At 40.5% G+C, this 16212-nt stretch overlaps 1 protein-coding gene across 2 annotated transcripts in view; it reads right to left on the bottom strand.

Moving 5' to 3' along the window:
* DENND5B (DENN domain containing 5B) overlaps window positions 1–16212 on the bottom strand; it is a 194993-nt gene that overhangs the window by 14969 nt on the left and 163812 nt on the right. For both annotated transcript variants that reach the window (XM_039247677.1, XM_039247676.1), the window contains 5 exons: window positions 13505–13633; window positions 10344–10465; window positions 5915–6060; window positions 4046–4164; window positions 2003–2190 (listed from right to left, as the gene is read on the bottom strand). In XM_039247677.1, coding sequence (XP_039103608.1) covers window positions 2003–2190; window positions 4046–4164; window positions 5915–6060; window positions 10344–10465; window positions 13505–13633 — 704 coding nt within the window. The remainder of the gene's footprint in view (window positions 1–2002; window positions 2191–4045; window positions 4165–5914; window positions 6061–10343; window positions 10466–13504; window positions 13634–16212) is intronic.

The following is a 16212-nucleotide window of genomic DNA, read 5'->3' on the forward strand; positions in this document are numbered from 1 at the left end:
AGAATAGGGGGGTTTTTAGACTATATCATTCTAATATTAATATATCCCGATGTGCTAATAAATGGATAGGGACTGAAAATATCTAAGGAAATGTTTTTGTTAGTAAACTAAGGACCTCTCAGGTACCCTTCTTATTCTACTTATGGTTTTATTGTCAATGGCTAAAATAAAACCACTTTACTGATAAACTTCTGTAATTTTTCACTAAATCATACTGCCTCTGTACTAGTTTTTTGTGGCTCCTATGATAGGTTATCACAAACTGGATGACTTAAAACAACAGAAATCTATTCTGTCATAGTTCTGGAGGGCCAGAAGTCAGAAACTGTCACCAGGCAGAAATCAGGGCAGGGCCACACTTCCTCTGGAGGCGCTATGGAAGAGTATGGTCACCTCTTCAAGTTTCTGGTAGCTGCTGGCATTCCCTGGCTTGTGGCTGTATCACTCCAATCTTTGTTTATACTGTCTTCTCTTGTGTGTGTCTACTTTCTGTCTGCCTCTCTAAGAATATATGTGACTGCATTTAGGGCCTACCCAGATAATCCAGAATAATCTCCCCATCCCAAGATCCTTAACTTAATAACATTTGCAGAGATCTTTTTTTCAAATCAAGTACCATTTACTGATTCCGGAATTAGCATCTAATACCCTTGGGAGACATTATTCAGTCTAGTAAAGCCCACATTAGCATATAACAGAAGTTTATGGTACTATTCAAAATGGGATAGAAGCGGGGCACCTGGGTGGCTTAGTCGGTTAAGCGTCCGACTTTCGCTTAGGTCATGATCTCGCGGTTCGTGGGTTCGAGCCCCGCGTCGGGCTCTGTGCTGACTGCCAGATCAGAGCCTGGAGCCTGTTTCCGATTCTGTGTCTCCCTCTCTCTCTGACCCTCCCCTGCTCACGCTGTCTCTCTCTCCTAGAAATAAATAAAACATTAAAAAAAAAAAAAAAGCCTTCAACCTATTTAAAAAAACAAACAAAAAAACCCGAAATGGCATATAAGCATAGCATCCTATCCAGAGAAGTCACTCCTTTACATATTTTATCATTTCTGTAGGAGGATGGGGGTAGGGAGAGGACGTTTTAGACTTTCTCTCTGAAAAATGGGCTCTGGATAGCTAGATACGGCTCTCTGGGAATACTGTAATATAAACCATCCTTAATCCTCCTTTAGGTTTTTTTGTCTCTTTTTCTTTTGGGAGAGCTATACTTTAAAAAAAATTTTTTTTTAAAATTTATTTCTGAGAGAGAGAGATAGTGTGAACAGGGGAGGGTCAGAGACAGAGGGAGACACAGAATCGGAAACAGGCTCCAGGCTCTGAGCTGGCTATCAGCACAGAGCCCGACAGGGATTCGAACCCATGAACCGTGAGATCATGACCTGAACCGAAGTCGGACGCTTAACCGACTGAGCCACCCAGGCGCCCCCTTTTTTAAATTTTTTTTTTTTTAAGTAGGCTTCACGCCCAGCTTTGAGCCCAACTTGGAGCCTGAAGTCACAACCATGAGATCAAGACCTGAGATGAGATCAAGAGTCAGATGCTTAATCAAATGAGCTATCCAGGTGCCCCAGCTACCATATTTTCCCCCCAAAGTACAATCTACCCCCCAACATAGGGCTTGAACTCCAAGATCAAGAGTCAGATGCGCTACTTACTGATTGAGCCAGCCAGGTGTCCCTCCTTTAAGTTTCAGTAAAAATATTATTTATTCATATTTCTATAGCTTAATTACAAGAGAACATGCAGTTTTTATTTGATTTTAACATCTAAATTCTTCAGGCTTTTAATTATTTGTTAATTCTTGCCTTATTTTTTCCCTCATCTTTCCCCTCATCTTTCCCCTTCCCTCTTTTATGTTCCATTCACCCAAGTTAATTTTCTTCAGTTTTCTTCTTTTTCATCTTACCACAATTCATTAATGCAATAATTTCCTGCAAAATGGCCACAGGATGCCCACAACACTTGAGGCACACTGAAAATTTAACCTGGACAGTACTTACTGGTGGTTTTTCCTGTCAGTGAAGTGATGCTCAGTCTCCGAGCTGAGGTGGGGGATTTCTGCTGGGGTGGAGTCCGACACTGCTTTCCCAGGTCCTCATCTGCCACGGAGGTCATCAGTTCCCCAATAAGGATTCTCTCCAGGCTTCCGTCATCAATGCCCTTCCCCAACCATCGCCCGCACGGGAACCTTGTAGGTCAGAAAAACAACTTTTCAATCACCAGTGTTTTACATTACGAGTTTTAATCAGAATTTTTTAAATGGTACCAGGGGTTAAGCCTATCATTTTAGTGCCTATGAGTTGTTTTTTATATTTAAATTTTAAGATTTCAAACATACAGAAAAGTTAAAGAGAACAGTATAAGAGATACCCATGTTCTAATCACCTAGACTTAATGATTGGCCATATGATTTGTTTTTATTTTTTGTTGAAGTTTTAAAATGTTTGTTTATTTATTTTGAGACAGTGTGAGTGGGAGAGGAGCACAGAGAGAGGGAGACAGAGAATCTGAAGTAAGCTCCAGCCTCTGAGCTGTCAGCACAGAGCCCCCAATTCGGGGTTCAATGTGAGATCATGACTTGAGTGGAAGTCGGATGCTTAACTAACTGAGCCACCCAGGTGCCTCTACTTTTTGTTGAAGTATTTTAAAGTACATTGAACATATCAGGATATTTCACCCCTAGAAACACTTCAGTATGAATCTGAAAAATACATTCTCTCTTATATAGCCATAAATTGTTATCACACTCAACCAAATTAAAATGATTCAATTCGCATACCTAGTCTATACTAAAATCCTGTGCTTAGCTTCTGAGAAGAATATATTCAAACTAGAAGTTAATTTGGGAGTTGAGTTACAGGAGAAAAGAGGAGAGTACTTCCAAAGAGTATAGTGTCAGCTGTAACTAGCAGAGTAGAAAAGATCCTTTCCACTTACTAAATGAATTACTTCAGCTTTCTTTTTTTAAAATCAGAGTTATATCAATTTTTTTTTTTTAGTTGTCAAAACATTGTTTTATTTATTTATTTATTTATTTATTTATTTATTTATTTATTTTTTCGGGTGCAAATTCTCATTTTATTTAGGCCAGCATGATTACAGTTTTATAACATGATTTCAGACTATAATGACATTACTGTGCTAATACTGAGGAAGTCAATTGGATTTTATATACTAGCTATAACAATAAGTAATATTTTATAGCTATATGATGGCTGTTACGAATATTAATTGCCACTATCAACTGTTCCTGGACTGCTACCATTTATTTTCTATTCCTTTGGCTTTACAGTGAAGGCTCTGTAATGAAATCTACTTATTATTATCTATGCAAAGCAATTTTTTTTTTTTTTTTTTTACAAATAGTTTATTGTCAAATTAGTTTCCACATAACACTCAGTGCTCATCCCAAGGGTCCTCCTCCATGCCCATCCCCCCTCCCCCCCACATCCATCAGTCCTCAGTTTTTGTCAGCATTCAAGAGTCTCTCATGGTTTGCCTCTCTCCCTTTCCCCCACCATTTCCGCCCTTCTTCTCCCCCTTGTTCCTCCATCAAGTTCCTCCTAATCCTCCTATACGTGCAAACATATGATATTTGTCCTTCTCTGCCTGACTTATTTCGCTCAGCATAACACCCTCAAGGTCCATCCATGTGGCTACACATGGCCAGATTTCATTGTTTCTCATTGCCATGTAGTACTCCATGGTATAGATAAACCACATCTTCTTGATCCATTCATCTGTTGATGGACACTTAGGCTCTTTCCATGTTTTAGCTATTGTGTTCATAGCAGCACTCTCCACTATATCAATTTTTTCCAACACTTGTGGACTAAGCATTAAGAGCAAACACAATTAAATTTTTAGAAGTTTTTTTGGGGTGCAATTTTGTATTCCATAAACAAAAGCAAAATTAAACAACCCAAAAAACTAAACTAAAATTCAGAAGGCAGGGAGAAAGCTTTAGAAAGAAAACAATTCTTAAACCTTTTCTTGTCTAAAGAATCTTAAAGAGTTCTGAGCTCCCAAAGCCATTTACTTACCTGTAGGTATGTCCTGTGATCTCATTTCGGACCATGACACAATCCACTAGCCACTTGGCCAACAGTCCTGAGTTATCGTGACCAATCTGAACAGTGGTCAGCTTCCCCAAGTTCTGGCACTGTAGGGACAGGATGACCACGGGTTATTCAGTGCCTGATCTCACCCCTACTACCTCTTAGCTTCAGTGATGGCACTTTGGTCCCATCTAATTTAACCACTGCAGAGGACTCATCCTGTGTAATGTGCTCTGCTTTGCAGTAGAGAAATATATTCACATCTAATACATCCCATCTAATGAGAGAAGAGACACATGGACATTAACTATCAAATGAGGGGACTGTACAAGGTGCTCAACTAGAGATGTAAGCAATACTAGAAAAACACTGGAAAAGGAAAAATATTTCTAACTGGGGAACCCAGAATGTGTGCCTTTAGGATGAGAAGGATTTCAAGAAGTGGCAAAAGGATGCTACTTAGATGCAGTTGCAGTGCGGTCAGGGAAACAGCTTTAGATATTAAAAAAATCACTGACATGGCTATTTTTCTGTTTCTAATAAAATGCTAAGGCAGAACTGACCTCACACCTCATCTGCTAGAAGTTTTTCAAGCTATCATAAATAAAGTATAGTTATGAATGTCCTTCCTGACCCGTGGTGGACAGGTACAAAAGACAGCAATGATAACAGAATAATAAAAATAAATGTCAATTAAATTCTGACTTTTAAACTCTGATAAAATATCACAGACCCCCAGCTGACTATGTATGGGTGGGAACATCAGAGCTATGAGTTCTTAAAGCCCCTGACTTCTCTGTATCAAGGTGAGAGAGAAGGCATCGTGGCAATCCAGGTGAGGGAGGATCGCATCCTGAATTAGTTGTGGCAGGACAGATGGAAAAGGAGACAGACAGGAGAGAGCGTCTGGAAACAATAATGATGGGATTTATAACAGAGTGTATGTTCCACACTTGCTAGTCAAAGAAAAGCCAAGGGTCTTAATCTTTTTTATACAGGTGGCTGGCTGTGAGTCCATTAGTCACACAGGGCCAAAATGGCTCTGGGGGTGTTATGACGGAATGGAAACTGCTATTCCTAGACACCAAAGAACGTAAGAGGGCTGTCAGTCAGTACCACTTCCCTCCTGCAACAAGAGCACGTATCTGTCTTCTTCCTGCATGCCAGGAGACCTGCATGTGGCCTCAAAGATAGCGGAATACTTCCCCAGGTGAGACCTGAAAACTGCCTACAATATTGAGAGGTATTTTTATAGAATGACTCTATAAATGCCACCATGTGGCCGACAAGCCAGAAGCATGGGTGTCAGCTCTCCTGTCCTTTCGTCCAGGTTGAGGCAGGGAGCATTTTACAATATTCAGTATGGACTTGAACATTCCCTACTTGCCTGGTTCTGTGCGAGGCACTAAGAATCATGGGATAGGACCTAGCACAGCCCAAAAGTATTCCATTGCAAGTGGGTGGCTCAGTCAGTTGAGCGTCCGACTTCAGCTCAGGTCATGATCTCACCATTCGTGGGTTGGAGACCCTGTCGGGCTCTGTGCTGACTGCCAGCTCAGAGCCTGGAGCCTGTTTCATATTCTGTATCTCCCTCTCTCTCTGACCCTCCCCTGCTCATGCTGTCTCTCTCTCTCTCTTGGAAATAAATAAAAACATTAAACAAAATTTTAAAAACAGTAACATTATTTAAAAAGAAAAAGACAACTTTAGGTTTATACTCACAAAAACGATCCTGCATGCTTGAGTACTTCTTTGTACTACTTGATTTGAGGAAAAATAAAAAAGCAAAACTGGAATCCTGTGTAGAATCTATGTAAGACATTTTCTGCTAAGAAAGGTATTAGCTGAACTTACCTCAAAAGTCATTTCGAGGAGATTTTTGGGAATCTGCATTACTCCCGTGTCTCCTAGCTCTCCTGAGACACAGATCCATGGGTTCGATGTGATGATTGCATTGCTCAGCTTTTTGATGGGGATGATCACTGACCTATACGGAATCACTGAAAGAACCATGCTGAAATTAACTACAAATTACTATAAAATTCTCCTGATACTGGGGTGCCTGGGTGGCTCAGCTGGTTAAGCATCCAACTTCAGCTCAGGTGATAATCTCATGGTTCATGAGTTCGAGGCCCACATTGGGCTCTCTGCTGTCAGCACAGAGCCCACTTCAGATCCTCTGTGTCCCTCCCCCACTTGTACTTTCTCTCTCTCAAAAACAAATAAACAAACAAAAAATCCTGATACTGTAATATATTAAGGACTCTGTTGGCTATCACAGATAGTTTGTTCTTTATGATCAACATTTAAACAAAAAGATGAGATCACCTCTTCCAGTCTAGAAATATGAGGCCCAGTTTATAAACCACAAGTGCCAACACTTGTCACAGCTTCCATGGCATGTGTATCACCAGGTGTGCATGGCATGCAGAGTATTACCATGCTGATATACATAACCCCTACCTTTATTCATTCATTCATTCATTCCCTCATTCATTCATTCATTCATTTAAATACTTGTTTAGTTTTGAGCGAGAGAGAGAACACAAGCAGGGCAGGGCAGGGAGATGGAGGATCTGAAGCAGGTTGTGTGCTGACAGCAGAGCCCGACGCAGGACTCGAACCCACAAATGGTGAGGTCATGACCTGAGCTGAAGTCAGATGCTTAACCGACGAAGCCCCCCAGGTGCTCCCATAATCTTTACATTTATAAAAAACAATCTCAGGCATTAACACCAGAACGGACAGCTCTATAGAATTTTTACTGCTTTAATATTTTATTTATTTCATTTATTTGTCTTTTAGAAGGTTTTACTTTTAAGTGTCTCCACAACCAACATGGGGCTCAAACTCACAACCCTGAGATCAAGAATCACATACCCCACCGACTGAGCCAGCCAGGCATCCCTGCTTTAATGTTTCAATTTCGTTCCAAAATCCAGTACACAGGAGCATGGTTGCTGCTATGGGTTCATACGTAAAAGGGGATGAGTGTCTCTTTGTTGCTAACCCTGGGCAATGCTTCAGAACGTTCCCATCCCAATTTTACAGCACGATATGCAAAGCCAAGAGTAATAAACAATGCCATTCTGGACACAAAGTCTCTAAGCCACAATTTAGAAAGCTGTTAAGGTGATTCAGGCGCAAGGAGCCCTGGGGGAAAGAATCAAGATGTGGAACGAGATCCCTGTGAAATCTTTTCCTTCTGAAGGCTCTTCAAAAGGCACACCACTAGATGTCACTGTCCCATCACTGTCTTTTGCTCAAACAAGGTAGGACAATTCAAGTCACACGTTATGCACTTCCTCCATTCTTTTAAAAAATGGGGATGGCTCAAACACACTAGCACATTTTCATCCCTCAGAGCCATACTTGTTTGTTTTGGTTTGTTTTAAAGCAAGGTACAATCAATTTTTGTTGATATCCTTGGGATTTCTACTCATTTAGTCATAAGAGCGTATTAGAACCCCTCCTGGAGAGACAAACCATGAGAGACTCTTGAATGCTGACAAAAACTGAGGACTGATGGATGTGGGGGGAAGGGGGGGATGGGCATGGAGGAGGGAGGAGGACACTTGTGGGGATGAGCACTGAGTGTTATGTGGAAACTAATTTGACAATAAACTATTTGTAAAAAAAAAAAAAAAAAAGAACCCCTCCTGAATGATCTACACATATGATGACACACATTTATTGTACCAGGTGCCCAGATACAGCCTCAAAGAATGAGCTCACGGTTCAGTGCACTCTTAGATGAAGAAAATAAATGGGGTAAATGGTTCATTTCCCTAATTTTACATAGACGGCTTTCTTTATGTTGGACGAATAACCTCCCTTTCTGTCTTTTCATTTTAGCTGAAGGAGAGGAAAATGTCAGAGGAAAGGCCATACTTTCATGGTTTAGTAATCACTAGAAACAAATGAGTTTTGAAACTGAAAGCAGAAGAGGTTAGTGTAAGACTTTATTTTAGGTGCCAGAGGCTTCTTTCATTCCTTTCACTGAGAGGATTAGAAAAGCTATCAAAAAAAAAAAAGAAGACTTAGGACCAACAGTTCTGTGGCTGCAAAGAGACCACAGACGCACAACACTGACTACGTAAGGTATCAAAGGAGCAATATTATTAAACTTAAAATATTTCTTTTTAAATGTTTATTTTGAGAGGAAGTAGGCATGCAAGTGAGCATGTGCACGTGTGCACGAGCAGGGCAGGGGCAGGCAGAGAGAGAGAGAGAGAGAGAGAGAGATTGAGATCCCCAAGCAGGCTCAATGCTGTCAGTGCAGAGCCTGATGCAGGGCTAGATCCCATGAACTGTGAGATCATGACCTGAACCAATGCCAGGAGTAGGATGCTTAACTGACTGAGCCACCCAGGGAGGTCCCAAACTTAAAATATTTCTTTCATGAGGATCTCAGTTCCTCAAAGAGTTACTTACATGAAATCTATAGACATAAGTAGGCTCTTAGGAGTCCTAACTAACTGCGATTTCTTCTCTTTTAAGACTGTATATAACTTGTTAGCTTCTTATACCAGCAGTAACTTACTAACTGATGGTTTAGACACTAATAGACAGCTGACAGCTATTACTGGTTGGCCCAATACCCATTTCAACTCCATTTTTCCTTGTCTGTCTCTATCAGAGACTAGAAAGGCAAAACCTATTAATTTTTGGCCAGTGAAATATTATATTTATCGGGATTTGGGGGGAAAATTCTGTTTTTCTAGCACAGGTTCTACCATTTCCTCCTTGGTACTCTTTCTTCTTCCTGTTAGAAGGCGGATTGAGGGGCGCCTGGGTGGCTTAGTTGGTTAAGGTCCGACTTTTGCTTAGGTCATGATCTCGTGGTTCGTGGGTTCGAGCCCCGCGTCGGGCTCTGTGCTGACTGCCAGCTCAGAGCCTGGAGCCTGTTTCAGAGTCTGTGACTCCCTCTCTCTCTGACCCTCCCCTGCTCATGCTGTCTCCCTCTCTCTCCTAGAAATAAATAAAACATTAAAAAAAAAAAAAAAAGAAGGCGGATTAAGAACATCCATCTTGTCATCATGAGGTGGTTAGCACACACTGAGAACTATCTAGAAAGAGAGGGACAAAGACCCTGGGTCCATGAACATACTGTGGACTATCTTGAAACTTCTCATTATGTAAGAAATATAAAACTACCAATTTGTTTAGAGTACTGTTTTCCAAGTTTCTGATTCTAGCAGCTAAACACAATTCCTAACTGATACAAAGTAAAAATTCTCCAACTGGGGAAGGGGAGCCACTGCACGTAAGAATTAGAAATGGTGGTGGGGCATGTGGGTGGCTCAATTGGTTGAGCGTCCAACTCTTGATTTCAGCTCAGGTCAGGATCTTAGGGTTGTAGGACTGTGCCCCACAATGGGCTCCAGGCTTAGCGTGGAGATTCTCTCCTTCTGCCTTTCTCCCCCACTTGTGCTCTAAGATATTTAAAAAAAAAAATTAGTAATGGTGAATAGAATAAATGCTATGATATAACTTTCTATCAGAAACACATCTCCAGGCAGTATTTCCTCCCTCACTATACCTACATTGTCTAGTAAGTTTCTGAAGTCTTTCTGAATCATCAAAGTTTAATGATGCTCACAGTTCTATACATTTATTACAGTATGCTGGGTATTTAAATTTTATGTGTTTTGTGTAAGATACCAGACTGTTTAATAAAACATTCCTTTTTTTTTTCCTAAGTAAGCTCTAGACCCAACGCAAGGCTTGAACTCATGACCCTGAGGTCAAGAGTTGCATGCTCCACTGACTGTGCCAGTCAGACATCCCATTCCTTTTTAACATCCATCCCATTTCATACTGCAGACTGGGCTTCCTGGGAAGCAGACAGAGGCAGAAATCAGCAAGCAGGATGTTGCTCCTGGATCACCACACGAGGAAGAAAGCAGGATGGGCTAAGAGAGAAGCTGAGCTTTGATACAGTCACAGTGAGGTCCTCAGCTGATATCATGGTAAGTTCCGGGGCAGCCCTATGATTGTCCTAGGATGCTGGTTGACCAGCTAGGAGGATCATCTTGGGGGGTAGGTAGTTTGTTCTGGGCGGACTCCCCAAAGTGAGGACTCCCCACCTGGGCCATCTTCCCATGGCACCCCTAGCAGCTGGGCACAACCTTCATTCCAACAGAAAGGTCTGGGGCCTGCCTCACCCACAGTGTTCATCTCACTGAACTATTGTACAGCTCACTTTTCAAAGTATAAATGGTTATTCCATTCGTCACCTGAGCAGCTCTTCACCTAAAAACAGGTAGTTCTCCAGACTTACTGATAGTGGTGAACACACTGGTGAAGCAGAAGTAGTCAACAGCATTGAGGGAAAGAAGGTGGTAAAGAAACTGTTCTCTTTCTTCTTCACACCGTAGAAAAGCATAACGCTTATAGAGCTTCCTAGGAATGGGTAAGACAAGCACAAAATAACAGTATACTTTTCATGCTTTTCATTATGTCCTGCATTAAAAATTAGCACCTTCACTTAGTCATTATGGATAGAAACTTTTACCTGGAGACACAATTCACAAAAATGGACATTAAACATTTGTAACTTAAGTAGTAATTAAAGAAAAAAACCTCTATGAATCCATTTGTGTCTAATAAACTAATAAAGATTTAAAAAGTGTTGACCAGTTGGAGAGAGAGAGAGAGAGAGAGAGAGAAGAGTGTGTGTGTGTGTCGGCATGTGTGCAATTCTTACAGCTGATGGGACTGAAAATTTCAGGAAAGCAGTTTGTTGGTAATAATTATTTTAAACCAGTCATAACCTCTGACACGTTAATTTTACTTTTAGAACTCTGTCCTAAGAATACAATGTGATATATGGGCAAAGATTTACTCCTGAACATCCACTAAAATGCTGTTTTGTAGGGGCACGTGGGTGGCTCAGTTAGTTACGTGTCTGGCTCTTGACTTTGGCTCAGGTTAGGATCTCATGGTTCTTGAGATCGAGCCCTGTGTCCAAGATGCACACTGATAGCAAGGACCCTTGGTTCGGATTCTCTCTCCTCCTCTGTTTCTGTCCCTCCCCCACTGGCTTGTGCATGCATGTGCACATGCTCTTTCTCTCTAAAGAAATAAATAAACCTAAAAAATGTTATTTGTAAAAGGAAAGATATATTATGGTATATGCATATATTGGAATGTTATGTGAGATTAAAAAAGTTTAGGAAGAATTTTAACAACAAAACTACTTCTACTAACAATAATAATTTTTATTAAGCACTTACATTTAACTTAAGCACTTTTCCAAGTGTTTTACAGTTATTAATACATTTAATCCTCATGACTACCCTAAGAGGTAAGTCTACCAGCACTCTCACTTTATAGATGGGGAAAACAGAGACACAAAAAAGTTAAGTGTCTTGTCCAAAGTCATTCAAATTAAACAGTAAAGGCAGTATTTAAACAAAGGCATTCAGTCTTCAGAGCTTAAACTCTTTTTTTTTTTTTTAATTTTGAAAAACTGTTTTAGGGGCGCCTGGGTGGCTTAGTCGGTTAGGCATCCGACTTTCGCTTGGGTCATGATCTCGCGGTTCGTGGGTTCGAGCCCCGCGTCGGGCTCTGTGCTGACTGCCAGTTCAGAGCCTGGAGCCTGTTTCGGAGTCTGTGTCTCCCTCTCTCTCTGACCCTCCCCTGCTCACGCTCTCTCTCTCTCTCTCTCCTAGAAATAAATAAAACATTAAAAAAAAAAAAAACTTTTATTTATTTTTGAGAGAGAGAGACAGCATGAGCAGGGGAGGGCCAGAGAGAGAGGGAGACACAGAATCGGAAACAGGCTCCAGGCTCTGAACTGGCAGTCAGCACAGAGACCGACATGGGGCTCAAACGCTGGAACCGCGAGATCATGACCTGAACTGAAGTTGGACGCTCAACCGACTGAGCCACCCAGATGCCCCAAACTCTTAGAATATAGTGAAATGTTTATAAAATGCTATGCTAAAAATAGGATGATACGGAATTGTACATATAGTATAATTTTAACTAAGAGAACAGGAGAAAACATGTGAAACACTTGGTATTTATCTTTATGCAGCAGAAATTTATTCTTTTTAAATATTTTTTAAAATTTTATTTTTTTATTTAAACCTTTCTTTATTTATTTTGATGGGGGGGGTGCAGAGAGAAAATCCTAAGCAGGCTCTGTGCTGACAGCACAATGAGGCTCAATCTCAGGAGCAGTGAGATCATGACCTGAGCCCAGATCAAGAGTCGGATGTTTTAACAACTAAGCTACCCAGGCACCCCATGCCCTTTTTAAAAAAGTAAGCTGTATGCCCAACATGGGACTTGAATTCCTTACCCCAAGATCAAGAGTCACATGCTCTACCAACTGAGCAGCCAGACTGCTACATGCATACATGTGTACATATATTTATGTAAATTTAAAGTACATATATTTATGTGTGTATGTATGTATTTAAAATTTAAAGTAAACTTTATGCCATATGCCACACGTGGGGCTTGAACTCATGACCCTGAGATCTAGAATCACATGCTGTACCTATTAAGCCAGCCAGGCACCCCTAAGTGCCCAACCTTTATGTAGTAGGATTTGAAATGATTATTATAATTTTGTTTTTGTACTTCGGCCACAGTGGCCATGAATGATTTATAATGGGAGGGGATGGGTAAGGGGAGTAACCAGTTTCAGAGTACAAGATCCAGTTCACAGGCTATACTTTACTTTGCATTCTTTATTAAACCTATTCTTTGGACATTAAAATTCATCTTAAAATACCCCAGAAGGTAAGCAGTCCAAAGGTGATATGCACAAATGCAAAACTACAAAACGAATTGTACCATAAGGTTCCAACACACTGTCCAGTTTGAGATCTTTGTTGGATTTTTTGCATACCTTTGCTCTAGAGAACTACATCCTCAGCCTTCAAATTAGCTCTCACATATATCTTATATGGATGATGTATTTCACTTAAGAGGGTTTCTTGATGCAGTAAAGGGAAATCTATCAAAATGGTTAACAGTTAACTAACATGTACTTGATTGGTTTTCCTGGCTTTAACCTACTGAATGTAAGCATTGGCAAGACTCTCAGAAGAAACCCGTTAATGTGGACTTTTATTATTATTTTTCACTATTTCAGGTTTTGCTATGATCTTTACAGTATGATATAAACGGTTTACATAACTTCAACCTATCTTTTGGAAGTCACTGTCAGCCTATGTGGACTAATTAGTTTTCTGATTGAGAACAGAGCAGTATGGCCTTTGGCTGTGATGTTTGGTGTGCCCTCTCCAGTAAAATCAAACACTGTCGGACCATGGAGTTTCCAAAGCACACGCCTCTTAGGAAGGAAGAATGCAGGCGCACAGAAATCAGCAATTCATGCCGAAGAAGCCAGTTTGCAGCTTATGCAATCTGCTGTGCAGACACTCAGGTCACAGAAGCAGAAATGTCTAAGAAGCCATCACTTACTTGGTGAGTGGCTGGTTGGAGAGCAACTGCTTGAGATGCTGGGACAAGAGCTTCTTCTCCAGAGACAGTCTTATCCATGCCCGAGCTCGCCCGACATCGGTCTTGATCTCACTCATGTTTTGAATATGCCTAAAGAACAGTAGCAACAGCAGAGATGTAGATCCTAAGGATAACCTTGAGCCGGAAAAGAACTAAAGAATTACAGCACTTTTCACAGAACACTTCCTTCGTACTTAGCAGAAGCAACGGCAATACGCACTTTATATTGACCAAACCCTTCAAAGGTTCCGTCTGAATTGACATTATAGCACAAGCATGCACAGGCATTGCCCTCAGATAAAGCATTTAACACTCGTTTATTCTTCAGATTTTACTATGTTCTTGTTTCAGCCTCATGGATACCTAGAAGCTGGCAGTTGGTTATTCCTTACCTTCAGGAAAATAAAAGTAATAAAAAAAAAAAAACTGAATATTTAAGTTTTTATTCAAAATAATTGGTCTACAGTTTACCTAAATAACTGTCACAACTTTAATTCACTGAAGTAGTTTCAAGGTCCAAGCAGTTTCTGGACAACGTATGGAAAATACGAAATATTATTCTATAGCCCTTAAGGATAAGCTACACTGCACTTATAAATTCAAAATTTGTAAAAGACTTAAAAAATTGTATGGTCAAATTCTAACTGAATGTCACATGCATATATAAATATTCTGTGTAGAAGTCAATGCTATACTCAGAGGGATTTGAGTTTATTTTCCTAAATGGTTCTCCTCCTAAAGGGGAAGGGTGGGAAGGAAGGGCAAGCCTAAGGAGCAGGGTAATTGTAAATCCACTACAGTGAGTCTCTAAAGTTTTTGTGATTGTGACCCACCACCCCTTCCCTTGATTTTTTTTTTTTAATGTCCAGAATGACTCCTCTTACCTGTAATAAATATTGCAATGAGCCCCTTTCTCTAATGGTTCTAAAAATTCAAAATAAGGAATATTCTCCCTATAAAACATACACATATTCTTTCTCTCCCTCGCTCTCTCTTTATTTTTTAACTAAAGATAATCTTTTTTAAAATGTTTTATTTCTGAGAGAGAGAGAGAGAGACAGCATGAGCAGGGAAGGGTCAGAGAGAGAGGGAGACAGAGAATCTGAAACAGGCTCCAGGCTACAAGCCGGCAGCCAGAGAGCCTGACATGGGGCTCAAACCCATGAACTGCAATGCGAGATCATGACCTGAGCCGAAGTCAGATGCTTAACCGACTGAGCCACCCGGGCAACCCCCTCTCTCTTTTTTTTTAAGATTTCATTTTTAAGGGGGTCAGTCAGTTAAGTGTCCGACTTTGGCTCAGGTCATGACCTTGCGGTTCATGGGTTCGAGCCCCGAGTCGGGCTATGTGCTGATGGCCAGCTTAGAGCCTGGAGCCTGTTTCAGATTCTGTGTCTCCCTGGCTCTCTGATCCTCCCCTGCTCATGCTCTCTCTCTCTCAGAAATAAATAAAAGACATTAAAAGAAATTTTAAAAAAGATTTCATTTTTAAGTAATCTCTACACCCAACATGGGGCTCAAACTCACAACCCAGAAGTCAAGAGTTGCATGCTCCACTGACCAATGCAGCTAGGCACCCTCTCTTTATTTTATCCTTCCCCTCTCCCTTTCTCCTTCCCTTCCTTTCTCTTAATCCCTACATATGAAGATTTAGGCCCTCAAGCCACAGTGCTGATATATGATCAAAGACTCTTGATAAGATATAAAGCATTATAATCACATTACACAGACACACTGAAGAGGTAGCTTAAACACAAGTCAAAATGAAGAGTTTAAAGAAAATTCTGTTGCCATTTTTGTAGGGCTTAGCTAACCTCACCTCGTTTCTATGAATTTTTTTCACAATGTATGACACACTTATCTTTCAAGGGCTAATACTAGCATACATGGTCATGAATGGAGAAAGCTGTCATCCCTGGTTCTTACTGATGGTGGTGGCAGTGGTGGGATATTTGATAAACCAGTAGGGCCCTGTGAAGCAGCACTGGCTGTTCTTCCACCCTTCTGACATTTCCCAAATGATGATACAGCTGACTAAAAACAGTAAAAGAAAAATGCTCAGGCATTTACCACTTAAAGTTCAAAAATATTTTCAAGGAACCCCTGTTACATGCAGTGTGAGTCAGAGATCACACAAGTGAGGAAAGTTGATTCAAAGTGTAGTCACTGAAAATGAATGCACATTAGGTCTGATAAGCACGTATGTGGTCTAATCTTTTCCTTGTATTCTTTTTATTCTAAAACAGTAAAATCTATTGAAATAAGCTTTATGTTGGCTTTAAACAAGAATCTGAAGACATGGTAGGTTAAGAATGACAAAATGAAAATAATTATAATTTGGAAAACAATCTATGTTTTAGGAAAATGAGAAGGCAATCTATCAGTATTCCCATCATTAAAGAATTTGTGCTAGTCTTTTCTTGGGAGGAGGCGTGGGGGTTGGGAGATGAGGCCACCCGACTCTTCTCTGCAAGCTCACCCTATTCAGTGGCACCAGGGAAATAGCTAAAATATTGCATCTGTAATATGAGTCCTTTGTTCCAGAACTTCAAAAACTCACAGTATATAGTCTGAACTGTTTTGGCTCACATTCAAGACTTACAACCCCTCAGCCTCAATATATCCTCTTACTCAAAAAAAATTTCATTCCAGACAACTGACTCATAAGA

Source organism: Hyaena hyaena, unplaced genomic scaffold (genome assembly GCF_003009895.1).
Source record: "Hyaena hyaena isolate Hyena2069 unplaced genomic scaffold, ASM300989v1 scaffold_303, whole genome shotgun sequence".
NCBI classification, from domain to species: domain Eukaryota; kingdom Metazoa; phylum Chordata; class Mammalia; order Carnivora; family Hyaenidae; genus Hyaena; species Hyaena hyaena.